General features: G+C 55.3%; 1 protein-coding gene and 1 long non-coding RNA gene across 3 annotated transcripts; one reads left to right on the forward strand and one right to left on the reverse strand.

Annotated features, from left to right (window-relative positions):
* Nucleotides 1-299: 299 nt before the first annotated feature.
* Kctd15 (potassium channel tetramerization domain containing 15) lies at nucleotides 300-15301 on the reverse strand. Of its 2 annotated transcripts, XM_040735486.1 has the most exons (7): nucleotides 15165-15301; nucleotides 13462-13553; nucleotides 11783-11890; nucleotides 10984-11159; nucleotides 6118-6262; nucleotides 3038-3343; nucleotides 300-1711 (listed from the first exon to the last, which is right to left on the reverse strand). In XM_040735486.1, exons 3-7 carry the CDS (start codon nucleotides 11861-11863, stop codon nucleotides 1553-1555), a joined length of 867 nt encoding a protein of 288 aa, XP_040591420.1. In that variant the 5' UTR covers nucleotides 11864-11890; nucleotides 13462-13553; nucleotides 15165-15301; the 3' UTR covers nucleotides 300-1552. The 2 variants fall into 2 exon arrangements, with proteins under 2 accessions (XP_040591420.1, XP_040591421.1); XM_040735487.1 differs by lacking the exon at nucleotides 11783-11890.
* LOC121135995 lies at nucleotides 13700-25166 on the forward strand. The gene is made up of 2 exons (XR_005873107.1): nucleotides 13700-14205; nucleotides 24507-25166. It is a non-coding gene; the product is annotated as an uncharacterized LOC121135995 (long non-coding RNA).
* The last annotated feature ends 1981 nt before the right edge of the window (nucleotides 25167-27147 follow it).

Raw genomic sequence — 27147 nt, forward strand, 5'->3', positions numbered from 1 at the left:
GTGCAGAATCTGCAGCCCCAAGGTGACCCACTGAAGTAATGCAAACTCCCAAATGAATAAACGGCAGCAAGCTTGTGACCATGCACCTCCCGCCAACGGCCGCTCCTCCCTCCCTCCCTCCTTCCGAACCCAGGAAGGAAACCGCCCCCAGCCCCACGCCTCTCTGCCCCACTGCCCCCCAGCCCCACGCCTCTCTGCCCCGCTGCCCCCAGCCCCACGCCTCTCTGCCCCATGCCTCTGCGCCCCAAGTTAAGTGTGGGAACGGAGCTGTAGCTTTTACACAGGACGGAGCCTCAGTCTTCTGCTTTATAGCGTTCTTTATGGCATGAACCCGGAACGCGATGTGTTTACACACACACACACACACACAAAACAATTGTACATCTTTACAATATTAAAGGAGTCATATACAAGTCTACAGGCATTATACAAGAGGGGGTGCCGGCCAGGGCGCCCCCTCCATCAGTTCTCTGCAGTCCCTCCACGTGGGAGGAGCTAGGGGAGATGTGACAAGGTCAGGGTGTCCATCTTTTGGGCCTGTTGTCTGAGAGACAGCAGGTCTGCGAGGCCCAGTCCTTGTTGGAGTTGGGGGGAGGTTAAGAGCTCTGGGTACGATTGGGTCTATGCCTTACTGACAGGCTAGTTTAGTACATTTCATTAAAACTCCACGGGTGTGGGAAAACTGGAGGGTGGCTCCCTGAGCTGGGGACCCAGAGATTGACGGTGACAGATGGGTCCCTTGGTAGGAGGGCCCATTCCTGAGGTAAGCTGTGGCCCCATGCTGACTGGATGGGTGGAGACTTCTCCGAGAACCCACAGATGTGAACCCAGCCAGTTAGGATTGGAAGCTCCTGGGCATTGGCAGGTCAGGTGCGCACCAGAAGTACAGCCTGGCCTCGGGGGGCAGCAGAGTGTCTCAGGGAAAAAGCCAGAGTCACTTAAGCCCCCATTGCCCTCCCCCCGGCTGCCCTGCCCCTTGGGGGGGGGCTGTTCCATCTCTGGCGGCACCACCGCCAGCCACATCTGCCCCCACAGCCCCAGCTCAACAGGCACCCGGGCCCGAATGCCCGCAGCCCCATCCTTTGCAAGGTCCGCTCAATACTGAACCGGGAACTGAGCACCAGGTAAGAGCAGCGACGGTTCATGTTGGCCTTGCGGACCCGTGCAGCGACAGTTAGTTTGTGTTTTAAATACTGTAGAAAAATAAGCCATCTCCGACGCGAGGAGGTCCGCCGACATCCGCCGAGCGTGCTCTGGAGTGGCTGGCCCTGCAGAGCTCCGCCGTACGGGGCTGAGGAGCAGAAGGACCGGAAGCCCGGCGTCTCTGGGTCACGTTAACTGCCCTTCCACGGGCATGCCCCTGGCATCCCTCATCCTGTTGCCATGGCGCTTTGCGCTCCCAGGGATGAGCTCAGACCCTCCGGTCCCTAGCCCCAGTCTGGTGCCCGGCATGAAGCACAAACAGGCAGGACTCCTCAGCACTCTTTCCATGTCCCTGGGGTTGCCCCAGGACTGAGTGGGGGGTCTCGGGTTGGCCCCGACGAAGCAGGGCCTAGTCCAGGGGTTCTTGCTTTATCCGGACGGCAGTCGGGGTGGGCTGTGGTCGCCGCTCCTCCCGGCAAAGCACGTACTCGCTGAACTGGGAGGAGTCCACGCCGCCCCCGCAGGAGGCGGCCACGCTGAACCCCCTTTGAAACAGCCTTTCTAGGACCTGCAGAGGAAGAAAGGAGGGGTCAGCAGCGCCCAGCTGCCGGAGTCTGCCCGGCCTGGTGGGCGGCTGGGTGCCGGGCAAAGCGAGCTACCTGCTGATGGGTTTTAGAGTCAGCCGCATCACCAGCTGGATCCTACCCTAGGCGGGAAAGGTGCAGGCAGGCCTCAACTTATCCAGCCACGGTGGGCCTCTGCTATCCCACCCAGGCTACTCCCTCCAACCCTCAGGGTGCATACAGGAACTAGGGAAGCAAAACTGGGGAAGCAAAAGGGGCCTTTGGGGTCCTTTCGCTGTTATCTAGGGTGCAACCTACCCATCTATACACACGTGGGCACACACACACACACACGCATACACACACACATGGCCCCAGGCACCCCCTCTACACACACACACACACACACACACACACACACACACACACACACACACACACACACACACACACACGGCCTCAGGCACCCCCTCTCTCAATCTCCTGCTCCAATAATGGAAAGCCCCTGTCCCCAGCCTCAGGGCAGCCACCTGCTTCCTGGAGCTGAGTCCCAGATGGTCTGAGGCCCGAGGGCTCATCAGCTCAAAGAGTTCTAGGTGGAGGGAAAAGAGGGGGAGTCCTTTGTGTGTGTGTGTGTGTGTGTGTGTGTGTGTGTGTGTGTGTGTGTGTGTGTGCCTTTGTAGGCCTACATGGCCTCCTGGTTTATGTCTCTGGGAAGGTGTGTGGGGGGGTGGCTAGTCCTACATCTGTGTCCTGCAAATAGTAACATCTTGCTCAGAGCCTGCGGGAAGTGGGGGGCTTTCCCCCAAAGGGTCCCTTCTGTCCTAACCCCAAAATATGAGTGTCTCTGAGTTCAGGGGAAAAGCTTGCAGAAACAGGGAGCTAAGGCAGGAGGAGCCAAAGTTTGCAAGCGGCCTGGGTTACACGGAAGACCCTGTCTCAAAAAGAAAAGAAGTGCTCTAGGCAGCTGTGGGCCCCAGGGCCGGGCCTCATGGGAAAGCCTTTCCTGGTGCCTGGGTTTAATTTGAATCCAAAGTCAGCCTCTGCATGTTAAATGAAGCATGTTCAGTTGAAAATACTCTGGGCCTTTTTTTTTATTTTATTTTATAGAACATCCTTTTAGGGGGAAAAAGGAAAGTACAGATCAATTTTTTTAAGTCCATCCCCCAGGCACCATCATTTAATTATGAGCAAGGCATAAATTATGCATCGGCACATTGTTGCCTTTTCCGTTTGGGGTTTTGGTCCATTCCATTCCGGGACTGTCTCCCTCCACCTCCCTCTGCGTCCCCGGGGCCTCTGGGGAGGCGAGCGCGCGGGCGGGCCCTCACCTGCACAGAGTTGAGCCGACAATAGCCGTTGAGGGGGAACCGGATGACGTGCGTGGGGTCCTGGTTCCAGCCGGCGTTGACGGAGTTGCACATGACATCCCCGGTCTCGGGGAAGACCTCCTCAATGAGGGCTTTCTCACCGCTGAGCGCAATGCGTTCTCCCAGGTCGGGGGTGACGCGGACCACCAGGCAGTCACAGGCCCGGCTCCGTCGCCTCTGCTCTTGCTCTTGCTGCCAGCGCTCCAGCTCCCGAACCATGGGCTGCAGCTGGTAGTACCGCGCCTCCTCGTACAGCAGGTTGAAGTCCTGCGGACGCACGCACAGCGTCAGGGAAGCAGGGGGCAGTCCCGTCTGGGATGCTCATCCTATCTCCAGCGGGGGACCCGCCCCCTTTTCCCCTCTTCACAGACAGCTTAACAAACTTCAATGCGGGCTAGGAAGGCCATTTCCACCGCAGAGACGAGCAAAGATCCCAACGCGTGTGCCCCGGACGTACAGAATATAAAGCAGTCTGCTGAGACTGACTCCCTTCCTGGACCTTCAACCGGACCGCAAACACAAGCGTCATAGAAAGAGCCGGAAGCTGCTGGTGGCAGCACGCCTTTAGTCCCAGCACCGGGGAGGCAGAGGCAGGAGGATCTCCGTGAGTTCGAGGTCAGCCTGGTCTACAGAGCGAGTTCCGGGACAGCCCGGGCCACACAGGAGATGGGTATATGTTCCCAAAGGGGACCTTGGCGGAATGCATTTTCACCACAAGGGGTTACACGCCTAATACTGACCTCCCTGAGTCAGCTCGCCCTCTCTCTACAGTGAGTATAATAAACACCCCTGAGAAGCAGAGGGAAGAATAAAGGACAGGAGATCTGCCAAGCGTCTGCCCCTGCCCAAGCAGGCAGAGAATATGACCAGGTCCCCGGGAATGATGGTCCCGAGGCAAGGTCCTCACCAAACAGCCCATTCACAAAACTGTCCCCTCAGACACTGATAACTAGACCTGAGTTCACCAATTTTTTTTTTTTTTTTGGTTTTTCTAGACAGGGTTTCTCTGTATTGTTTTGGAGGCTGTCCTGGAACTCACTCAGTAGACCAGGCTGACCTCAAACTCACAGAGATCCGCCTGCCTCTGCCTCCCGAGTGCTGGGACTAAAGGTGTGCACCACCAACGCCAGGCTGCGTTCACCAATTCTTGAGTGGCCTACACCCACGACTCGCGCCACTCAGTGGTGACTGACATCCCAGGGGAAAGGCAAGCGAGATAAACTCCCACAGCACAGCCCACCCTGACCCCCAGCGTGTTTCTCCTCGTTGGGCCCAGAGGCCCAGAATCCCCTCGTCTAGGCCCATCACGAGCTGCGTGACCCCGGCCTGCTTTTCCATAGAAGACTCACAGGTCTGTTCTCCCAGCTCTCACCCCGGCCCTTAAGGGTTTTTATATGACACCTTTATGCCAACTCTTTCCCCAAGCCTAGGATGTTCAGGGCTGAAGCTTCCAGCTGGACACACCCTCCAGCACCCCCTGACCCAACAGCCCACACTAACAGCCTTGGTACCCTTGCCCTCAAATGTCACTCTCCCTACTCCCAGCAAACCCAGAGACACAGCGACATAGCTGGCCTGTCCCCACTCCTGCTCCCTGCATCTCCGACAGCAGAGCCAATGGGGTCCTCCCCGTTTGCAAGCCTGATACTCTTCCCCACCAAGATCCAGGCCTCCCCAGCAGCCTCCCCATCCCCCTCCCTTCCTGGTTCCCAACGATCTAGCTTGACACTTTCTGTTAAACCCACCAGGGGCCAGGTTCCCCATCTTTCCACTTTCGTTTGTTTCCGCTTCCTTGTTTTGAGTCATGCAGCCCTGGGCTGGGCTGGCACTCTCTCTACAGACCGGGCTGGCCTCAGACTCACAAAGACTAGGCAGCCCTCACCTCCCAAGTGCTGAAATTAAAGGCGTGCGGCATCCCTGCTGCTGACTTTCTCTAGATAGCGTCTTACTCTGTGGGCCACTCTAGCCTAGAACGCGCAGCAATCCCCCCCTGCCTCCATCTCGGAAGGCCTGCCTGGGACAAAGCGTGTGTCTGGTGGGACCCACCACCCCAGACACGAAACAGTTTTCTGAAGCACTGGCTCCGCGCAATTGAGACCAAACCTCTGTTTTCTAGACCGGAAGGGGCAAGCAAAGTCTATGGCTTCCTTCTGTGTAAAGAAGCTCTATTTTAAGGCCCAAATTCGGTCGCCGCCGTTTAGTAACTAGGCTGGATGAAAAAGGGCCCCGGGCCGGGCGTTGGTGGCTCATGCCTTTAATCCCAGCACTCGGGAGGCAGAGGCAGGCGGATCTCTGTGAGTTCGAGGCCAGCCTGATCTACAGAGCGAGTTCCAGCAGGACAGCCTCCAAAAAAAAAAGGGCCCCGGGGCTGCTGGTGCAGCAGCCGCTGCAGGAAACCCTCAAAGCAAGGAAGCACACAGACAGACAGACAGACACATTCGCCAGCAAGAGGCAGGACCACAGGGAACCAGATCAGCCACCTAAGACAAGTTCATCCTGAGTCCTGGGAGTAAAGGGGGGCCACCTAGCTCTCAGGGGTCTCCCCACTGCCAACTGCAACAAGGGACAGACAGACACATGGACCTCTAACCCCTTAAAACTCAACTAACATCAACCTGGGGTAAAGTGCCAAAGCTTAACTGCTGTTACATCCTGGTAAATGCGCCCAAGATGTTTAAGAAAGCAAAATGAGTTTAGAAAAACTGATCTAGCCGGGTGTTAGTGGCGCACGCCTTTAATCCCAGCACTCGGGAGGCAGAGGCAGGCGGATCTCTGTGAGTTCGAGACCAGCCTGGACTACCAAGTGAGTTCCAGGACAGCCTCCAAAGCCACAGAGAAACCCCGTCTCGAAAAACCAAAAAAAAAAAAAAAAAAAAGAAAAAAGAAAAAAAGAAAAACTGATCTAGCCCTCCGCTTCATCGGTTAACTTTTGGTGGTCACCATGACAACCGTGGGTCCGTTTATTAAGTCACAGCGTCCCCCTGCCTCACGCCACGACGCAGGCAGTGCAGGGAGGGGGGTGCTGCTGGCTCCGGACTTACCTTGAAGTCATCTGGAAGCAGCAGTTTTGACGTCCGCAAGAAACTCAGGATGTAGCGGAAAATCTCCCCATCCCGGTCGATGAAATAATGTTGCTTGAGACTGTCTAGAACAATGGGTTCTGTGCCGTTGAAGAGGCGGCTTATTCTGGGAGAGACGGGCAAGTTGGGATATGGTCAGCGGGGTAGGGTTGAGCTTCACCTGCCCTACATCCCCACCCCTGAGAACTCACTCATCTGGAGGGGCAAGAGGTCACCCTCAGAGACCTCTATGGGTAACTTGGAGACCCTGCCCATCCTGACAATTGTCAGCTGCCCTCACAGACACAGGACACTAGGGCAGCCGTGGCACGGGCTCCAACCACATTCATGAGCTGTTAGCCAGCTAAGCGACATACCCAGCTGTGTCTGACGGCCCACTGACACATATCACAGGCCTGGAGAGTCACACACAGCAAGACACATTAAACCAGCTGGCCCAAGCTGAACACACACCCAGGGCCGAAAGATGAGCCCAGAAAACACACGTCGACCACCCAGCACGGCAGCTCCCCGTCAAGACACCTGCTAAAAACGTATGTCGAGCCACCTAAGTCCCTGGGGACACACACCTCCTCACCCAAGCCACAACACCAACATCAAACACCGTCGCGTGCAGCCAATAGGCCCAGGATCACAGTCTCAGGCAGCGACACTCACCGGTTAACACAAGCAAGCGACTCAGAGACATGAAGTCACCAGTGCCCTGTAACTGTCTCGCTTAAGGCGCCACAGGGGAGAGACGGGTGCGGGGGGGGGCACGGCCCCGCGTGTGCTTGCATATAGACTGCAGCACGCATGCTAACCCCAGAGCACGTGAGCACGAGGCCCAAGCGCTGGACAGGTATTCATATATACCACGAGTGGACATCTGGTGAGAGGCTGGGATTGGAAAGGACCCGGTGCCTAGAAAGACACAGGAGACCTCGGGAGAGCCCTGATGCCTCTCACTGTCCATTTCATGGCAGGGAAAGTGTGGCCTTAGGCCTAGGCTACTGCCCCCCTAACGTACACAGTGGCGGGTGTGTGTGTGTCTGTCTGTGTGTGTGTGTGTGTGTGTGTGTGTGTGTGTGTGTGTGTGTGTGTGTGTGTGTGTGTGTGTGTGTCTGATTTGGCTAACTGCTCAGCAGATCTCAAAGTCTAAGCTAGATAACTAGGAGCCCCAAAGCCAGCTGGGCACAGCTAAGATCTTCCCTTGGGAGCAGAAGGGAGGTGAGCAGTGTTCTTCAGTGATTGGCTGACTTGGAGCCTGGGAGAATTGTTCCTAAGAACGCCTTGGAGGCCAGGCGGTGGTGGCGCATGCCTTTAACTACAGAACTTGGGGAGGCAGACACAGGCGGATCTCTGTGATTTCGAGGCCAGCCTGGTCTACAAAGCCAGTTCCAGGACAGCCAGAGCTATTACAGAGAGAAACCCTGTCTTGAAAAACCAAAAACCAAACCAAACAAAAACAAACCCAAGCCTTGGAGAACCAGGGAATTAGGGGACAAGGGGACGTTACTGGCTTGGCCTACACCAACCACCCTGACCCCTCCCAGAGTCCTCTTCTATTCTGTTCCTACAGCCACCCACACACTGCTTAGACCAACTCAGTCACACCCAAGTCACAGCCATGTGTGACCAGACCATGCCAGTTGCCGGAGCCGAGAGGTTCAGAGCCCCCAGTGCCCTTCCGAGGTACGCCCAATCCACACAGCCCCATGCTCCGGTGGCCGAGCAGTCACTTGCTCTCATTCTGGGGACAGACACGGCCCAGCCTGTCCCAAGGGGGCAGTAGGAAGGGCACGGTTGCCTGGTGGGTGCGAGTGAGCAGGTCAGAACCTGCGTGTTAAGAGGTGTGGAGGCCCGGGCCTGAAGAACCAGAGGTACAGCTGACAAATATAAATCCTGAGGGCTCCAGAGGCTGCTGGTGACAATGTCCTCCTCCGGACACAGGGAAGGGCAGTGCCAAGGGCCCGCATATTCATTCTCCCTCCCTCCCTCCCTCCCTCCCTCCCTCCCTCCCTCCCTCCCTCCCTCCCTCCCTCCCTCCCTCCCTCCCTCCCTCCCTCTCTCTCTCTCTGCCTGGCCTGGTGACCCTGATGCAAACCCTTGTGAGTTCTGCAGCTCCTCTGAGACCCGGCCCTGCAACACTTCAACATTTAGCTGTGGGGGGATGTGGGGGCACCCAGAATCCCTGGGCGCGGATGTGAATGAGCCACGGTATCAAGGGCCAGGGCAAACAGCCGAGAGTCCAAACCGGGCTCTGGTAAGGAAGAGGTCAGAGGCAGGCAGGCAGGCTCGCGCACAGGTGAGTCAGCAAATTTACACCTCAGCCTTCCTGGGAACGCGTTCCACCCTCCCCCGGCAGAGCGCAAGCGTTCTGTTCTGTGAACCCGGGTCTGGCTGGGCTCCAAGCTGCTCTGATGTTAAGAGTTTGGCGGAGGCTCCCGAGCGAGCGTCTGTCCTGTCCGTCTAGAGGATTCCCAGTCCACCCACAGCCCCAAGGCTGGCAGGGTTCTAGGCTGTCTACTGAGCCAAGACAAGCAGGTTCTAGATCCTTCTGAGGGTTTGGTGTCTGTTCCGGGACTAATGGCAACAGGGCGCCTCCTCTTAGGGCAGAGGCCAAAGCCTTACCGTGGATATGGGGAAGGCTGGCGAGATATTTTGGACAGTCACCACAAGGGGACCCTTAGCATTTCACAGGGTCTCACGAGCAAGCTCCTGAGCTCTGCTGGTGGCTTCACGTGCCTCTGTGGGGACATTCCGAGACCGGCCCTTTCGAGGGAGTAACTTCAAGGGGTCCTCTGTGGAATAAGCTGGTGAGCTCACTTTGGCGGCTGGGACCTCTGCACCATCCAGCCACTTGCCCTGAGTATAAAGGGCGCCAACATATTGCCTTTTAGAGTGGCTCCCGGGGAGGTTTAGTGCACAGGGTTATTGGCTCCGAAGCCTCATGCCCCTGTGCCAGCATGGGACGGTGTCAGCAGCAGCTAAGTGACCAACCAGTCAGCGGGACACAGGGAGAGGCAGACCATGAGTCTGCCATTTGCTCGGGTTGAACCAGAGGAGGCACCGGCACCAGGCCCGCAGGGTCTAGGCCACCCCGTCAGCCAGAGGTTACTAGGAGCTCAGAGATGCCAGGCAAGGGTCCCCCGACTCCTGCAGTACTTCCCAGGCTGGGACACTGCTGGCATCCAGAGCTGTCTCCGTGGGTAACCATCAGTGGCACATCTTTTCCAGAACTGTAATATGCCGAGGGGACCCGACGGGGCATTTTCCACACATAACAGCTCTGGCGTGCCTCACGGCCTCTTGTCTTTACTGTGCCACAGGCCTCAGCTTCAGGCCTGGCAAACAGCCCTGAGGAACCAGAATTATCTCGGCAGAGTGACGCATTCACCCTGAGCCCAGCTCTGGTAAGGCGCGCGGCAGACCCTCTAGGCATACCCAGGCCCAGGAGATGCCACATCGCAGGTCCAAGTCCTCAGCTCCCCAGAGGAAGAAAGAGCATGCCCACACTGCACAACAGGGAAGGAAAACGTTCCTCAGTCCCCAAAAGCCACCAGAGACAAGCGTGTGAAGGGAGCCCGCTCCCTGACCACCTGGGCCTGGGTGGTGACGGCCACAGGAAGGCAAATGTCCGATTTCAGGAAGGTTGCGGGCAGGGATTTTTTTCTTATGAGTCTCACTCACAAACACCGTCAGCCGATTAAGGGTTGATCTATCTCACACAACTCGGGAACGCCGCAGAAGGCAAAACTGAAATTAAATGAAGAGAATCCGTCTCCTCGCCTAGGCAGGGCTCCTGAAGCAAACAGGCGGCCCAGGCCGTACAGAGCCTCACGGCCCCCGCCTTACCAACGCTGCACGTTCACAAAGACCCTGAACCAGGCACAAAATCTACTTCCAGCATCCCCCCTTTCTCCAGGGCGCTCCTCTAAAGATGAGGGCTCTGCCCCAGACACCTCTGCACACCGAAATCCTCTAGGCTCTGAGTGGCCACCCTGGTGATGAGGCCCTCGGTGTCTTGGGGATTAATTAATTTCTATTCTTATTGTAAATAAAAGACAGGCGATGCCTGACAGGCCTGCCCTCCTGCTGGCCAATGGTGCTTTCCGCCAGTCGGTGCCAGGGGCAAGCAGCGGTGGGCCCAGCAAGCTGCCCGCAGTGTCACCTGTAGGGGACAGGCACAGAGACATAGGCCACACCCCCATCAGTCTTGCCGCCAGCTGCTGGGCCAAGGTGCGTCTTTGGGAAGTAAATCCACGAGACGCTAAGAGCAAGCGGGTACTCAGTGCCACCCCGCTAAGGGTCCCTCCCGGGGACGAGTCTGAAAGTCCCCAGTCAGGGTCCTGGTCACAGACAGTTCCATACATTACAAGGCATTAAACTCATGCTCGACCACTGTCAAAAATATCCCCGACTTGTCCTGCGATTTCCAACTCATTGCTACAACATCCAGCTCCAAAGGAAAGCTTGTCCCTAGTACCCCAGGTCAAACGGTGTCCACCCAATAGAGGAGCTGGTACTCCATTCCTTTATCCCAAGGGTAAGGGCAGGAAACAGCACTGCCCACGCCCACCCTCACCTGACCCCCGAGTGTCACTCTGTTGAGGCTCCCCAGCCAGCTGCTGGCCAGGCTCACGTGGGACCGTGTCTTTAAAGGTCAGGAACCCCAATGTTATATACCACGAAGGCTACTAACGTAGGGTCAAAAGCCCCAGTCAGGGGCGACCCTCAACAGCAAGCCATCTCTCAAACCCTCGGGAGCATCAGGGAGCGACCGACCTTGGTGTAGTAAGTACCCTACGACCACCACAGGCCTGACACTGCGAGCGGAGCTCTTACCTGGAGTCGGGGTACTTGGTGAGCGTGGCCAGGCTGCTGGTATACATGTGACCGCCCACATCAATGTGCACGGGTGCATTGGCTTTGGTCAGCTGAGCTGGTAGTGGGATCCCCTGGGCAGCCAGGGGAGACACTGGCGACCGGGTGAGTGACAGCCGGGACATATTTCCTCCCTCCTGGAGACAGAATTGAAAAGCAAGGGTTCCTAAACCTCCATTTTATGTCCAATGTGATCACAGATTTAATCAGATCACTTCTGCTTGTGCCTGATCACATATTCAGCTGACAAATTACGGCCACCACTGTAATTAAGCGTATTTGCATCTTGGTCTTCAAAGTGCTGGGGATGGGGGTGTAGGGAGAAGGATGCTTATTAGCAATAAGAAATCAAGGGGAAAAATTTTTTTTCCAAGGTGTCAGCCTCCAGGGGCATAAAACAAACTGCAAAATTCTAATTAAAGGTCGCGGGCTTATGTGTTAGATGTGAAATATCCCCTGACAAACGAATCACCAATTTGTGAATTGGGATTCAGGGGTTTTTTGCAAGTTTGTCTCAGTAACGAGACACCTCTAAATTAGTGACTTCCTCAGCACCTAAGGCGCCGGAGCTTTATACATGTAGTAAATTTCACATCAAATTAAGAGCATTTTCGTTTCAAAAAAAAATACATAATCGTACAGCCAGTCGACATCCATCTCCTAAGTGCTGGGCCCCAGAAGACCTGCAGATAGTCGAGCAGGTTCCCTAGGAAAAGAGCAGAGTACTGCGGGGCTGACCTAGCCCACCCTGCAAGCTCACCGAGGTGGTGCCTCCACCGCCGCCGCTGCCTTGTGCGTATGCAAGCGAGGACCCGCTCGGCCGCTCCTTGCGGTGAGGCATCTAGGCTTCCATCCCTGCCCAGAGTATCTGTGGGAAGCAGCGACAGGGGGTTTACCCCTCAGGAGCCACGGACACTGGACCTCCCCTGGGGTCAATGGTTTTTACAAAGATGCCATCTGGGACCCCATATATGCCGGGCAGCCCTCCCAGATTCCACCCAACACTCCACACCCCAAAGCAGACCTCCAGGCCACCTCTCCCTCCCTCCCTCCCTCCCTCTCTCTCTCTCTCTCACACACACACACACACACACACACAGTTTTCTAGGCAGCTCCCTGTCTGCTAATTTGGCTAATGACAGCCTAAAACATATGCTCGCCATTATTGCCCTGCAATGTTTCAGAACAAATCTGATTTCTTTGGTATTTTGAGTTAGAGCCGTGTCACCAAGCGTGTCTCCTCTTACATCAGTGGAGGGAACCTTGGGGGAGTGCAGCTCCCCTTAATGACCCCGGGGAGCCCAGGACTTCTCGCCACACAGTTAGGGTGCAGTTTGTACAGGACCCCTCTTCCCTAAGAAGCCAGGGCACAGGGAGCCACCAGTCACCTAGGGCTCCCAAAGCAGACAGAACCTGTCTTTGTTCGGCCTCCTCCTCGCCTCCCTGCTTCTCCACAGACCCCCAGAATGGGGCTGCCTGAGCCTAATGTATTCCAGACCCCCTCAGGATCATAGGCCCTTGAGGCATGGAGAGCTGGCCAGACAGCAATCAGTAAATGGGCTTTCCTCCCCTCCTCCCCAGAGCCACTCAGGGACTTTCCTATGAGCCACAGACACCTGAAATAAAACGGTGCCTCAGTCCCCAGAAGCTCCCTGTGGGGGCTTTTTAAGGGACCCATACAGGAGGGTGGAAAAGGGAAGGTTTCCCGGCTACCACCACTACTGACTTAGGGATGCCTTGAAGGGAGATAGAAGTCTCTCTCTCTCTCTCTCTCTCTCTCTCTCTCTCTCTCTCTCTCTCTCTCTCTCACACACACACACACACACACACACACACACACACACACACACACGGTGGGGGATTCCACAGACAGAACCTGGATTTCTCCGACACACGTTTAACCCTTATGGGTCAACTACAGGTTACCATGATGCTCTCTTTCCAGTAAACTCTCTTCAAGAGCTATGCCTTAAAATCCCGGCATCCAATTATAAAGCACGGTCAGAGGCACATGGACGCAAACCCTCGAATACAAGACTCCCCCCCCCCCATGGCTTGTTCTGTGCCCCCAGCGCCCTGGGAAGCTCTCTAACCCTGAAACTGTTTGGGGTGAAGGGAGGGGGCTCTGTGGGGGGGGGGCAGCTTGTTTTGGACATTCCAAGTCACTCATCTCAAGGAAGTTTCTGAGAAGCACAAACAGACCTGAGGGGTGGATGGATTGGTTACCCAGCCCTGGGAGGGGGTGGGGACGAGGACGACCCACCGAGGGTCACACGGGCTAGAAGGAATTCCCACCCAAAGTCTCCCAAAGCGCCCCCGTGTCTCCTGCACTGCCAGGGCCCAGCTCGCAGTGACAAGCAGCATCAAGTGCCCATCTCCCAAGCTGCCCGGGAGAGAGAGAGAGAAAGTGTTTCCCACAGCACAAAACCAGAAACTCACCATTGGAAGCCCCAGGCCTTACGCCTTGACCCGAATCTCCACTGCTCCCTCCGACAAATGCATCTGCGGTGGACCGCGGCCCGAGACCAGTGCTGAGATCACAAGCATAAAAGTGCATTTGGTAAGAGAGACACCCAAGTCCACCGCACCAAACGCCACACGACTCCCGGCTGAGGCTTGGCCAAGCCGCCTGTTGCAGGGGACCTCGGCCGGGTGTGCAAACCGGCCCAGCAGCGACCCGCTTCTTCTCCAAGCTGCGGTGGGAGGACGCCCCCCCCAGTCCCGCGCCCACCCGCAGCCGAGCCCCGCCCGCCTCAGCAGAGGGAAGTGAGCAGAATGCCACGCTCATTTACACACAAAATGACTTTGTGTCCCATTGTGCTCGCAGTTGTTCAGCTCTCTGGGGGTGATTAAACTGGCTGAGCTGCGGCAGCTTGAGACGATTTCGCTAAATCGCCTTCCTCGCTTTCTCTAAGTCGCTTCTTTTGCTAAGCTGTTATTTTAACCATAAAAGGTAAACAGAAGGCGCCTCCGAGTTCCCTTCAGCTCTGCGCCCTGGGCGCCTGCCCGGAGCGACAGTGCCAGGGGCCTGCAGGACTGTCCCGGGGGTGGACTGAGAGGGACGCGGACGGGCCACCTGGTGCGCGACAGCCCCGGCCGCAGAGCCTGCCGGCCCGTGTGAACTTCGGGGCTACAGGAGGCGGCTGGGCCGAACCTCCGGCCCCGCGGGGCGGGGTGGCCAAGGTACCCTAAGGGCCCAGGGAGGAAGGGGGTGGGAGCGCGGCGAGGGGGGGCGGAGACAAAGTTAAATCAAGAGGCAGACACTTCGAGACCACAGATGGGAAGCTCGCCTAATTAAGGACGTAAAAGCGCTTTTGTTCTCAAAGTTTATTGTTGCCGGGATTTAAAAAAAAATTAATTGAAACTAATGCTGTTATTCTACTCGTGCAGTTAAATTCCTCCATGCACATTTGAGACACGGAGCGAAAACTTGGAGGTTTTATCTTTCTGCAGCAGTCGGGGGTTTCTGGGAGGGAGGGAGGGCAGAGGGGCGCTACAGCGGCGCGGAACGCGAGGACGAGGGTGTCCGCACCCAGGTCAAGGGGTGCGTGTGGGGCAGCGGAGCTACGGAGACCGAGGTCCGGCCTCGGGACCACCACCAGCGCGTCTGGCGTGGGACCCGTGGGGTGGGCGTCCGAGGACGCACATCCGTCCCGTTAGAGACTTTTCCCTCCCACCCGCCCCCCTTTTCTCTGATTTGGGCGCCAACCCAGTCCTGTGCGCGCCCCGAAACCCCAGCCGCGCGGAGCGGGGTTTCAGAAAGTCATCGGCTCTGCAGGGCGCTCGAGCCGGCACTGGAACCAGAGTGCGGGGAGGACCCGGACGCAGTGCACCGCGCGGCAGGAGGATCGGAGCCGGGCCGGGCGGGGAGGGTCCACCCGCGGCCAAGACCAGCCCACGTGGGCACCCCCCCCCCGCCCCGTGCGCGCCCAGGCCTTTGTGCCGGGCGCCCCCACGCCGCCAGCCCCTGCGCTCAGCCGAGGGACAAAGCAGCCCGCACACCGCCACCCCCCTCGGCCCTCCCCAAAGCCCAGGTCCCGGCCCCGGGCCGAGTGACTTTCTCGGCATCGCCGCCACTTTGGGAAGCAGGGGGGAGAGGGGGGTGTGCGGCGCTGAGCGGTGGCCGCCCGCGCTGCGCTTACCTCGGAGCCGGAGCGGCGGATCGGGCTCCGGCGCGGCCCCCGCCCCCCCGCGCAGCCGCCGGTGTCGGGCGCCCGGCGCAGCCTGGTCGCCTGGTGCTCGAAGCGCGCGGGTCGCTCCGGTCTCGTCCTGGAGTTACTTTCTCTCTCGCCCCCAACCCTCCCCCCACCCACCCCTCCCGCCCCGGCCCCCGCTCCGCGCGGCCCCTCGCGGCGCGCCGCGCCGGGGCCTCCCCTCCCCGCCCTCTCCTCGCCTCCTCCCCTCCTCGCCGCGGCCGCCGCCGCCGCCTCCTCTCCGCGCCGCTCTTCGGCTGCCCTCCCGCCGCTCCCACCTCCTCTCCTCCCTCCTCTCTCTCTCCAGAGGCTTCCTCCCCACCCCGATGACTGGGGGAAACGAAAAAAAGAGAGAGAGGAAAAAAGAACAGCCCCCCCCCGCCCCAAACCAAGCCGGTAGCCTGTGCGCCTCGCCGCGGCCCAGCCCGGATTGCAAAGGGCAGCGATCCGGTTCCAAATTACCCCGGCGCGGCGAGCGCGAGCGGGCGGGCGAGTGCGCGCGGGCGACTCCTGGCTCGGGGCTCAGCTGCGCCTCGGGGCAGAGGATTAGAGTCGCAATTAGCTCCGCGCGCCCGCGCCTGCCGCGCTCGGCGACAAAAAATGCACCGTTTCCCCCACCGCCGCCGCCGCTTCCTTCCCACCTCCCGATCCCCACCCGTCGTTCCCGAAGCCCGGTGCCTGGGTGCCGGGGGCGGGGAGCTCGGCCAGGACCCTTCCGGCAGCGCCGCGCCGGGGGCCCCCCGCGCCCTCTGCGCCCCAGCCCCCCGCCGTCCGGCCACGCGGCGCCCGGGCCTCCTCCTCCGGGCTCGGGGAGGGGGCGGGGGAGAGGCTGATTTTAATCATTGTCATTTCATCTGATGTAATATTTCCCCGGGCGCTTTCAGCTGGGCATAAATTTTCGACTCCCAAATAAGTAACACAGGGCACGTTTCTCACATTTCTCGACTCCTCGGTTACAAAGAGGAGAGAAGCAGCCGCCGCTGCGGCGCCCCGGGGCTGAGGGCGGGACTTGGCGTGGGGAGGGGGAGAGGAACTGGGCTGCCAGGCCGCTTACCTCCCTCTCTCCCTCCCTCCTGCCCGGGGGTCTCGGCCCGGCTGCCCCCTCTCCCGGGGAGCAGCGCCGCCCGTGACGTCTGCGGACACGCGGTGGCCACCGCGGGGGAGGAGGGGCGCGCGGGGCACCCGGGCCGGTCGCCCCGGGGCCACTCGCGCCATTTCCTGAACGAGCGCGGCGCGATGGAGACGGCGGCGGCCGAAAGGTCCCTGCGACGCGGGGCCTGCGCCCTGGACGCCCCTGGCTGCTCCCCGCTGCCCCTTCGTCCTCCTCCTCCTTCCCCTGCGCCCCGCACGCCCCTCCTCCTCCTCCTCGACCATTTCCCGGCTCCTAGGAAACGGATCGTGGCCGGTGCGAAGCTTCGCCCACACTGCGCCCCCGCCTGGTTCCCGGGACGCCGGGGCCAAAGCCAGGCTTTCGGCTAGAAAGGCGGGTGCGCTCCGGCTGGGAGCGGCGCCCTGGTCCCCTTCACTGACTCCGGCCGGGCCTGGGCGCCCTCTACTGGACAAATTCCTGGGGGTGCTCTCGAGGCCAGACCCGAGCACTGTAGAGAGAAGATTGGGGGGCCAAGGGAGTGGGGGGCTAGTCTCACCCGATTCAGGAGACCTCTAGTGCCAAGAAAGCATCCCGACCGCGCATCTGTAACTTCACGCGGGAATAAGAAACTTTCCTCCCGAGGGATCTATTTATTTATTTTTTTTTATCTCAAAACTACTGGAGGAGGGGGGAAATTTATTTTCTCATTAAAGATACATCCCTGCAGTTAGTTCAATTACTTGATATATGCAGAAGATGTTGTAAATTTATAGATTTAAATAGCTTACAAAGATGCCGCAGGCCCCATCAGTTAATTTCCTTAATTTATGGATTTTAAGCTGCTCCAAGAACAGAAAGGGGCCCGGGAAGTAGGTCAGGGAATCTGAACTGTGGGGTCCTTGGCTGCCCACTTTTGCTTCCCGAGCTCCGGAACCCCCTGGGCTTCCAGCTCCCAGCTTCGCTTAAAACGGTGCTACTCTTCGGGCCAGCAGCATCAGGCCAGGTCCAGTTCCCTGGGTGGCTTCCTCGATCTTTCGACGGTCTACGGGAGTGGAACCTAGAAACAGCCAAACTCCCCAGTGTTGAAGAAGGTGGCCCTCAGAGCAAAGCAAAAACAACTTGGCACAGTCTTGTCTGGAGTCCTTCCCGGAGCTGGCTGGTGCGCGAATGCCCTCAGCTCCGGGAATAGAACTGTCCCATGTCGTGCTGGGCGGTGGTGCCGCTCGCCTTTAATCCCAGCACTCGGGAGGCAGAGGCAGGCGGATCTCTGTGAGTTCAAGACCAGCCTGGTCTACAGAGCGAGTTCCAGGACAGCCTCCAAAACAATACAGAGAAACCCTGTCTCGAAAAACCAAAAAAAAAAAAAAAAAAGACCTGTCCCATGTCTCTGAAGAGGAGAGAGTGAAGGAGGCCTATATGCTAAGATCACCTAAGGACCAAGGAGCCTCCGAAAACCACTTGCCATGGCCTGAGTGGCTGTTGGCGAGTCTTTTTGTCTTGCGTTCAATACGGTTGAATACATACATATAAATCCAAACTTGAAAGGTTGGCATGAACTCAGCTGTTTTAGGAGGCCACGTGGCAACGTGATCAGGGCTGGTATTCATGATTTAACATTTCTTTTCCCTCTAGATGAAGTTTCTAAGATTCACAAGGCACATGTCAAGGACGGGTGTATAAATGGATTTTTATTTATTCACAACTCCACGACTAATTGCTTCCCTTTGCCTCAAGGCCACGAGATTGGTTTTAATACGACACTTCAAAAGTATTCATAGAACTCCAGAGATAGCAAGTGTCATTGTTCAAGAGACAAATCTCACCGTGATACTGGTGACCCGAAAAAAGGAGCAGGTTTTCGCTTTATTTTAAATTCCTGCATTTTTTTCAAAGTTTCGCTTGATACCAACTCTATTAAAAATGCACAGTTTAATCAGAGCAAGGGCTGACCACTTACTTCCTTCATGCGGAAAGTCTTTGTTTCCATGTTCTGCGGTCCCTTTATTGAAATGCTGAACTGTGGGTGTGGGTGTCATTAGGAAGCATTAACTTAGGTCTCAGCTTCTCAAGTGTTTTCAAAGTTCCTGGCGAAAGTGGCTGGAGAGATGGCTCTGCGGTTACGTCATAGGCTGCTCTTGCAGAGGATAGGAGTTCAGTTCTTGGCACTCACGTGGCAGCTCACAACTGCCTGTCACTCAGGCTCCAGGGACACCCACACCCTTCTTTCTGGCTTCCAAGGGCACCTGCACATAGATGCACGTTACCCTCTCCCCCAATACAAAATCTAAAATCAAACTTTTTTTTTTAAGTTGCTAGCTTAAGGTCACGGCCGCCTCTTACAGGCCCATGGCAGGTGGTTAGTGATCTGTGATATTTACTCCAATAGGGGTACATTTATAAATGGAGGGTGTATGATTAGGACTGGGAACGCTGGAACAATCGTGTGGACTCTATCTTGCGTAACTACCATCCGAGAGATGAAACTTCGTGATTCCAGGCAGGACTTGTGCCATTTGGATTTGACTAACGCTGAAGTCTTCACAGTCTACAAAGCAGTCCAGATCTGTGCCCAGTGTTGACTCACACACACCCCCCTGCTTAAATTTCCACACAAAGCACCAACCAGGGCAGCCCTGCTAGTGGCAGGGTGCAAATCCTATGCTATCGAGTCGTGGTGGTGAGGGCCTTCGATCCTAGCACTCGGGGCTGAGGGAGGTGGACCCAGACTCAAACAACCGCGGGCCCGGCTGTTGGAACAAGGAACAGGCCCCCAGAAGGAGGAAATGAACCTTGAATAAATTGGTGAGGTAGCCCACTTCCAGATTCTCGGGACCAACGGGGGATGAACAGCCTGAGGGTCCTTCATCCTAGTGGAAGGAGGGATAAGTGTCCAAGGAACTAGGTAGAGACAGAGACGTCTCTTCTTCCAACTGGAGGAGGCTTTCTGGGGTCAAAGCCTACCTGCATCTGTATCTACGTCAAGGCTAAGAGAGGGCCCTCTTCATGCGGCGCCAGGCTGGACCAGAGCTCACAGATGGACCTTTACCTGGCCCTGCCTCCACCATCTGAGTTTTTAAACTTTTTGTTGTTGTTTGGTTTTTTGTTTTGTTTGTCTTTTTTTCCTTTTTTTTTTTTTTTTTTTTTTTTTTTGGTTTTTCGAGACAGGGTTTCTCTGTATTGTCTTGGAGGCTATCCTGGAACTCGCTCTGTAGACCAGGCTGGCCTCGAACTCACAGAGATCCGACTGCCTCTGCTTCCCAAGTGCTGGGATTAAAGGCGTGCGCCACCAACGCCCGGCCTTGTTTGGTTTTTCAAGACGGGGATTCTCTCTGCAGCCCTGGTTGCCCTGGAACTCACTATATAACCTTGAACTCAAGAGATCCGCCTGCCTCTGCCCCCTGAGTGCTGGTGTTAAAGACGCTGGTGCCGCTACTGCCTGGCTTGAATTTTCTCTAGAAGATTCTAAAGAACTCAGAGACCCAAGTGAGCAATGGAAATGAGATAATGGGCTGGTGGCCCGTGTCTGTAATCCCAGCACTGGGGAAGTAGAGGCAGAAGGATCAAGAAGTTAAGGCTAACCTGGGCTAATTTAAGTGCCACTCTGTCTCCAATATGCTAGGTCTGGTAACCCGTATTTGTAACCTCCGCACTTCAGAGGGAGAGGTAGGATGCTCAAGAGTTCAAGCCCAGCCTTTAATCCCAGCACTCGGGAGGTAGAGGCAGGCGGATCTCTGTGAGTTCGATCCAGCCTGGTCTACAGAGAGAGTTCCAGGACAGCTTCCAAAACAATACAGAGAAACCCTGTCTCAGAAAACCAAAGCCAAAACAAAACAAAACCAAAACAAAGAGTTCAAGCCCAATCTTGGCTACATTGTAGCTAGCCTGGGCTATATGAACTCTGGTCTCAAAACAAAATATCAAAATATAAATGCAGCCAGGCGGTGGTGGCGCACGCCTTTAATCCCAGCACTCGGGAGGCAGAGGCAGGCGGATCTCTGTGAGTTCGAGTCTGGGCTGGTCCGACAGCCTCCAAAACAATACAGAGAAACCCTGTCTGGTAAAAACCAAAAAGGGAAGTTATCCCAATGACCCCCCACAGCACATCATGCTACACCATACTGCCCCAAACTGGATTTCATGCTAACAAACTTTTAACAACCAGACTTAGCTCCTGGGTTGGAGTTCCTTCCTTGGGAGTGAAATGAATATCGGGCAAAGTTTGTCTGTGTCCGGGGAAAGTTGGAAGAGAAGGGTTTTATGCTCAGGCTTAGAGCCCATAGGAATTTGTGAGGTGTTTCTTAGGACCCTTGCCAACTCCCAGTGGCATATGCCTGAACTATCCGGGCTCGGGAGGTTGAAGCCAGCCTAGGCTGCATAAATAAGTCAGATGCCTGTCCATATATATAATTTGAAGACCTTTTTTGGGGGGGAGGGGGCAGGGGCAGGCCAGTGTAGCTCTGGCTGGTCTGGAACTCCCTCCCTTTGTAGACTAAGCTACAGAGATCCACCTGCCTCTACCTCCCATGTGTTGGGGTTAAAGGTGAGCACCTCTGTGCCCAGCATAATATTTAATTTTAAAGAAGTTCCTCGAGCTCCAGCCGGAGATGGCTTAACCGCCTTTCACCTACACCCTCAGGAGACAAAGCTCTGAGGTGGGGGTGGACAGGCAAAGTGTGGCTTCTTCCAGGCAACCAAACCAGGCCACCGGCCCCAGGCGCTCCACCTGGGTTCCTCTCCGGGCTCATTCCACTCCAGGGAGCTGCTTCAGTAGGGCCTTGAGGAGCTCCCAGCAACCCCTCCAGGCATGGGGGGTGGGGCTGCTCCCTGTTAACTCAGGGAGAAAACAGTCTAGTGGATTTCCACTTACACTCAGGCCTGGCATTGGTAGGAACCTCCGGAGTCGTGTGTGTGTGTGTGTGTGTGTGTGTGTGTGTGTGTGTGTGTGTATGTGTGTGTGTGTGTGTGTGTGTAGTGAGGCTCTTTCTGGGGTCCTCCTACTAGGAGAACACAGGCGCAACACTTGGGTCGCGTTGCCAAGTGTCTTCTCGTGGCTTCAGGTAACAGTCTGGTTCTCATAAGACACGGGGATCTTTAGACACTTTTGCAAGAATCCCAGGGAATTTTTTTTCCCAGGAAGGATTACAGGTCAAGAGGAAAGTGACCTTTGGTCTCTCAGTTCAGTCCTGGGGCTCTTTTTTTCCAGGACAAAAACCTCCCAGGATGACACTTCTGTCCCTTCCCAGGCAAATTTTTTTTTCTCCTTGGGTTTGCTTTGGAGTATGTGTGGGGAACACGGGTCTGCCTGAGTAGCCCTGGGCATGGCCGTCCCCGTCTGCCTTCACATGTGATGTTGGAACGTTGAGAAAACTGAAGGTAAGCACACAGACAGCAAAGAACTTGACCCAGCCTAAGCTAAATTCTTTAGCACGGGTGTTGCTTTTAAAGTGCTCAGCACGCTGGGGGTGTGGTTCGGTGGTTGAGTGCTCACACCCAGCGTGGGCAAAGTCTTGGCTTTCACTCCTGGCATCCAAACTGATGACGATGGTGACAATGATGGTCCTGGTGGCGGCGGCGGCCTTTTCCAAAGGACTCTTGAACCAGCTCTGGTCAGCCTGGATTGTACCCTCACCCCTGCTGCACACCTGACGGAGACACGGTGCATCATGGGAAGGTTGGGTGGAGACCGCTAAAGCAGCCCCTGGATTCTAGAGTTGGGGCTTAAAGCCCTGTGACTGCATAATTAAGACAAACACGTACACCTTAAAGGGGTGGGGGGGGGGGGACTGTAAAATTTGCCTGAGGTTTAAAGATAAAATGCAGGACTTCAGAAAAATGTCCTATTTGCTTTGGGCTTTATCTTTGAGGCAAGATTAGGAAATGTCCTGGGGTTTTCTGTCCTCAGGGCCCAGGAGACAAAGGGCAGCACAGCTCCAGGGAGGAGACCCTCATCCTAGCTCCAGGGCATGAGGGTCTTCTGGGAAATTCTTTTTTTTCTTTTGCAAACCAGGAAACACTTTACTGTCTTTAAAAATATTGGAAGGGAGCCGGGAGGGTGGCGGCACACCTTTAATCCCAGCCCTCGGGAGGCAGAGGCAAGCGGATCTCTGTGAGTTCAAGAGCAAGTTCCAGGATAGCCTCCTAAATCACGGAGAAACCCTGTCTCGGAAAAAACCAACCAACCAATATTGATCATTACTACTGTATGAAGGTGTTGAAGTTTAACCCATAACCCCATTGTCATGTACAAACCTTAGATTTAACATAGCTGGGTTTTGAGGGGGGGGGAATTTTTTTTCCTGTCTTTTGTTTTATTTTGTTTTTTTCAAGACTTGGTTTTTCTGTATTGTTTTGGAGGCTGTTCTGGAACTCTCTCTGTAGACCTGGCTGGCCTCGAACTCACAGAGATTCATCTGTGTCTGCCTCCTAAGTGCTGGAATTAAAGGTGTGCGCCACCACTGCCCGGCTTCGTTTGGGTTTTTCAAGATGGATTTATCCGTGTAACAGCCCTGGCTGTCCTGGAACTCGCTCTTGTATACCAGGCTGGCCTTGAACTCACAGAGATCCGCCTGCCTCTGCCTCCCGAGTGCTGGGATTAAAGGCATGGACCACCACTGCCCAGTTTAATAAAACCCTTTAAAACACATGATTATTGTAAGCAAATACAATGAACCTCAATAAAATCCACAAAAAGGACTGCTTCCTCTTCCTCCCCCTCTTCCGGGATGCTGCCAACACTTCAATTTGTCTGCCCAGACTTCTCCTGTTCATGTACTCACAGAGTGCCCCTGGACTCACAGATACACATTCGTGGACACGCATGCTCAAAGGCACAGAGAATTAAAACCCTGGGCATAGTGCCATGGGCAGATGCAGATACACACAGTTAGTGAAACGCAGAATGTCACATGCAACTCCAGTTGTGCACGTATGTAGTAGAAGCCCATGTGCTCACACATGGGACAAACACTTTTGCGAGCATGCGCGCACACACAGAGACACACACTTGTGATTTTCAAGCACGGAATTATAGGCAGGAGGCATGACGCGGTGGCAGGGTTGAGACCCGGACAGCAAAAATCAAATCAAAAGGAATTAACCTACTTGTCTACCCCAGACTGTTCTTCCTCTTCACTGTGTCCTGGTTTCCCATTCTTCTGCTGAGCTAGACCCCCCCAAAGTGTCTCTCTCATCTTGTGCGTTTCAAACCACAGAAAACATTGTCACAGATAAGCAGGCAGCCCCCACCGAAATACAGCCAATAGTATACAAGACAAAGGAAATAATACACATCAGTTAAAACCCATCCCTTTTTCGCCGTCATATTCCTCTGTGGGCAGCAACATAAGGATGGACTCACCAGCAAGGGGTAACACCTTGTTTTAGGTTTTACCTAAATGGACCTCCTCTGGCATCCTGTGTGGGTGCCATTTGGCTGGGCTCACATTGCTGGACATGGCTGGCCCCTCCCTTATCCCTCCATTGATCTACGGGGACTCCACAGCTCCTACCCCTTCCCTCAACTGGCATCCCTCCCCCTTCTTCCTCCCTGCAGCTCCTCTCTCTCTCTCTCTCTCTCTCTCTCTCTCTCTCTCTCTCTCTCTCTCTCTCTCTCTCTCTCTCTCTCTCTCTCTCTCTCTTCTCTTCCTCCCTTCTCCTTTACCTGTAGGGCATTCAAGCCTCTGGCAGAAAAACCTGGAAGGTCATCCAAGGAAATACAAAAAGAGGCATCTAGATATATTTCACAACAGTATCTCCCTGTACATATTTTTTTAAACCATGGTTTTTACATTTAAGGCTCTCATCCTTCTTAGAATTAACTTTTGCCTATGGTTTGAGGCCTTGAGCTAAAAAAGAAAAAAATGTAATTTTCAAAACAGCTAGCCAGTCTTTTAGACATGCTAACCGATAAGAGATCTCTCTCTCTCTCTCTCTCTCTCTCACACACACACACACACACACACACCTCGGTGTTTTGCTGGAACTGGGGGAATGGAAGCTTCTTGGTTTTTGCTTTATCACCGAAGGATCTGGTGAGTTCAAATGCGTTGTAAAAAATTAAAGCATCGATTCCTTCAGTAATTAGAACTAATTACAAATGACTCCCCCACACCCTGGAAATCTCATTTTCTTCTTCGTAGGGAAGCTGGGTTCGGATGCGCAAGAGGTTAAATTATTGATTCCTATTCTCTCCTGCCCTGTAGTACCTAGTGATGTCTGTGGCCGCCACGTCACCGCCTTTGTGGTGGGCAGAAAGGACTTCAGACCCGGCAACCAGTGTCACCAAAGGTCTTCAAATAATGGCATCAACCGAAGCTGGAAATGGGGATGTGACCTCTGGCTGCAGGGCTGGAGCTTGCAGCTGAAGAGAATGCCGTAGGCGGGCGGGCAGCCTGCAGACCCGGCCCCGGAATGAACCGTGGAGGGTGGGGCTGGGCACGGCACTGGTCCACACTGGAAAAATGAAGATGTCTAGGAGCCTCTGATATTTTGTGTTTATCATGTATCAATAGTGGAGGACTCTAAACTGTGGTGTGTGTGTGTGCGTGCTCGTGCACACGCAAATGTATATAAGTTCCATGAGAATAGTATACACACTAGTCTATGATTGATAATTATATAATGTGCTGTGTATAATTATACATACCATAATATCATATAACATTAGAAGTGTTAGTTCGTATCTCTTGACCCTACCCAAACTTGTAATTTTTTCTTGTTTGTTTTGTTTTTCGAGACAGGGTTTCTCTGTGGCTTTGGAGGCTGTCCTGGAACTGGCTCTCGTAGACCAGGCTGGCCTCGAACTCACAGAGATCCACCTGCCTCTGCCTCCCAAGCGTTGGGATTAAAGCAGTGTGCCGGTACGCCTGATTGTTTTCGTCTGTTTGTCTTTTATGTGTACCGGGGTGCGTGTGTGAAGGTGGGAGTCAGTTCTCTCTATCACCTCGTGGGACCCGGGGACGGAACTTAGATGTTCAGGCCGGGTGCCCAGTACCTCGCAAGCAGAGCTATCTGGCCCATTAACATCTTGGGGCCCAGACTGTGAGGTTGCAAATGTTTAAGCTTTTTCTCTTTCTTTTCTTTTCTTTCTTTCTTCTCCCCCACCTCCTGCCCCCCCCTATAGGGTTTCCCCTGGCTATCCTAGAACTGGCCATATAGACCGTGCTGGCCTCTAACTCATAGAGATCTGCCTGCCTCTGCCTCCCCAGTGCTGGGATCAACGGAGTGCACTGCTACCTCTCCGCTTTAAGAGGTTTTTTTTTTTTTGTACTTGCTTAGTTCTGTTGTTGAGATGGGGTCCTAGGCAGGCCTTGAACTTGTGACCTTCCTTCCTGCTTCCGCTTCCCCTATGCCAAGTTACAGGTGTGCACCGCCAGATTCGAATGTCTAGTTATTTCAAAGTTGTGAGCTGAGCTAAGCACAGACATCCTTCCTCCTTGACATAAATGACCAGGGACGTAAAGTTCACTCCGGAATTCTCCATTCTTTGGTCCTGTGCGCTTGGATGTGGCTACTTGGGATCAGCCATCTATCTGTGTGTGTGTGTGTGTGTGTGTGTGTGTGTGTGTGTGTATGTAGGGGTGGGGGTGTCTCATGTGCACAACCCGCTTGCCCATTCCGGATCTCTCTGTACCCTGCACAGAGTCATGATTTCTCCCACCAGCAGAGCCCACCGCCCACTTGGTACAGCCTCGTTGGGATATCCAAAACGCCTTAGCCTCTATAGACCCGGGTGTAGACTCAGAATCCAGTCTTGCTGTTCTCCCAACCTGCACTCCACCCCAGGGCTCCTGTCCTGTCTCACCCGTTACTCAGCTCCGTAAAGGAGAAGCCGGAGGTCGTTTGAAAGCCTGCCTTGTTACCCTGTCTCATCCCCAGCCCCTCATTAACGTCAGGTAAGGCACTCCACAAACCCAGGCCTGACTCCATCGCTACCTCCCCTCACCCTGGGCCAGGCGCCGTCGCCCCCATCCGGGCACTTGAAGCGGTAAGGTAATCCTTCTGTGCTCGCTGCTTCAGTTTCCCTCTTTAGGTCCCCTCCAGGAAACCAGCGGGCAGGAGATCACAGGAGTGCTCCCTTAAAGCCACGCAAAGGCGTTCCTTGCTCTTGGGTGGAAACTTACATCCTCCTAAACAGGTCGTGCTGTTCAGAAGGGCCACTGTTGTCAGCTGGGATCTGTCTGGCTTTTCAAACAGCCAACTGGTCCACTCACTCGGGGAAGGTATAACAAGCGTGCTGCCCTGGGCTCTTTGGGCTTTAAAGGCTAGCACCCAATGATTGCCATCTCCGGCTGTTTCCGAACATTTGAGAGAAGAGCTCACACAAAGCTTCAAGGGGCGTTTCCCTGCTTAGCTCTGTCCCCTTCTGGCAACCTCTGTAGACAAAACTTCCAGATCTGAGCCGGGCGTTGGTGGCGCACACCTTTAATCCCAGCACTTGGGAGGCAGAGGCAGGCGAATCTCTGTGAGTTCGAGACCAGCCTGGTCTACAGAGCGAGTTCCAGGACAGCCTCCAAAACAACACAGAGAAACCCTGTCTCAAAAAACCAAAAAAAAAAAAAAAAAAAATTTCCAGATCTGGAACACCTGGACTGTCGGGTCTCTCCAAGGCTGGGACCAAGAATGAAGATAAGACCACTTCTTCCCTGAGCCCTGGCTGCTGCTCTGTGGATACGGTAGAGGAAGCAGGTCCACCACGGGACAGAGAGAGGCACAGAACAGGGACAGAGGGGACGCCTGTAGAAAGAGCCCCTGCTATGCAAGTGTCTCAGGCCCTGGGTTCCAGTCATCATCTGAGCTCTGGCCAGGTCCTTTCCATGTGGAATTGGTGGCCTTGAGCTTCTG

The sequence above is a fragment of the Mesocricetus auratus genome, unplaced genomic scaffold, assembly GCF_017639785.1.
Source record: "Mesocricetus auratus isolate SY011 unplaced genomic scaffold, BCM_Maur_2.0 Super-Scaffold_100046, whole genome shotgun sequence".
NCBI lineage: Eukaryota > Metazoa > Chordata > Mammalia > Rodentia > Cricetidae > Mesocricetus > Mesocricetus auratus.

Bases quoted from the DNA above. Each gene is read 5' to 3' on its own strand.
- Kctd15 (XM_040735486.1), bottom strand. From the start codon at position 11,863: ATGCCTCACCGCAAGGAGCGGCCGAGCGGGTCCTCGCTTGCATACGCA. The intron at 11,160-11,782 runs GTGAGCTTGCAG...TTCTGTCTCCAG, and splicing joins GCGGTGGAGGCACCACCTCG to GAGGGAGGAAATATGTCCCG. The intron at 6,263-10,983 runs GTAAGAGCTCCG...CGTCTCTCCCAG, and splicing joins ACCAAGTACCCCGACTCCAG to AATAAGCCGCCTCTTCAACG.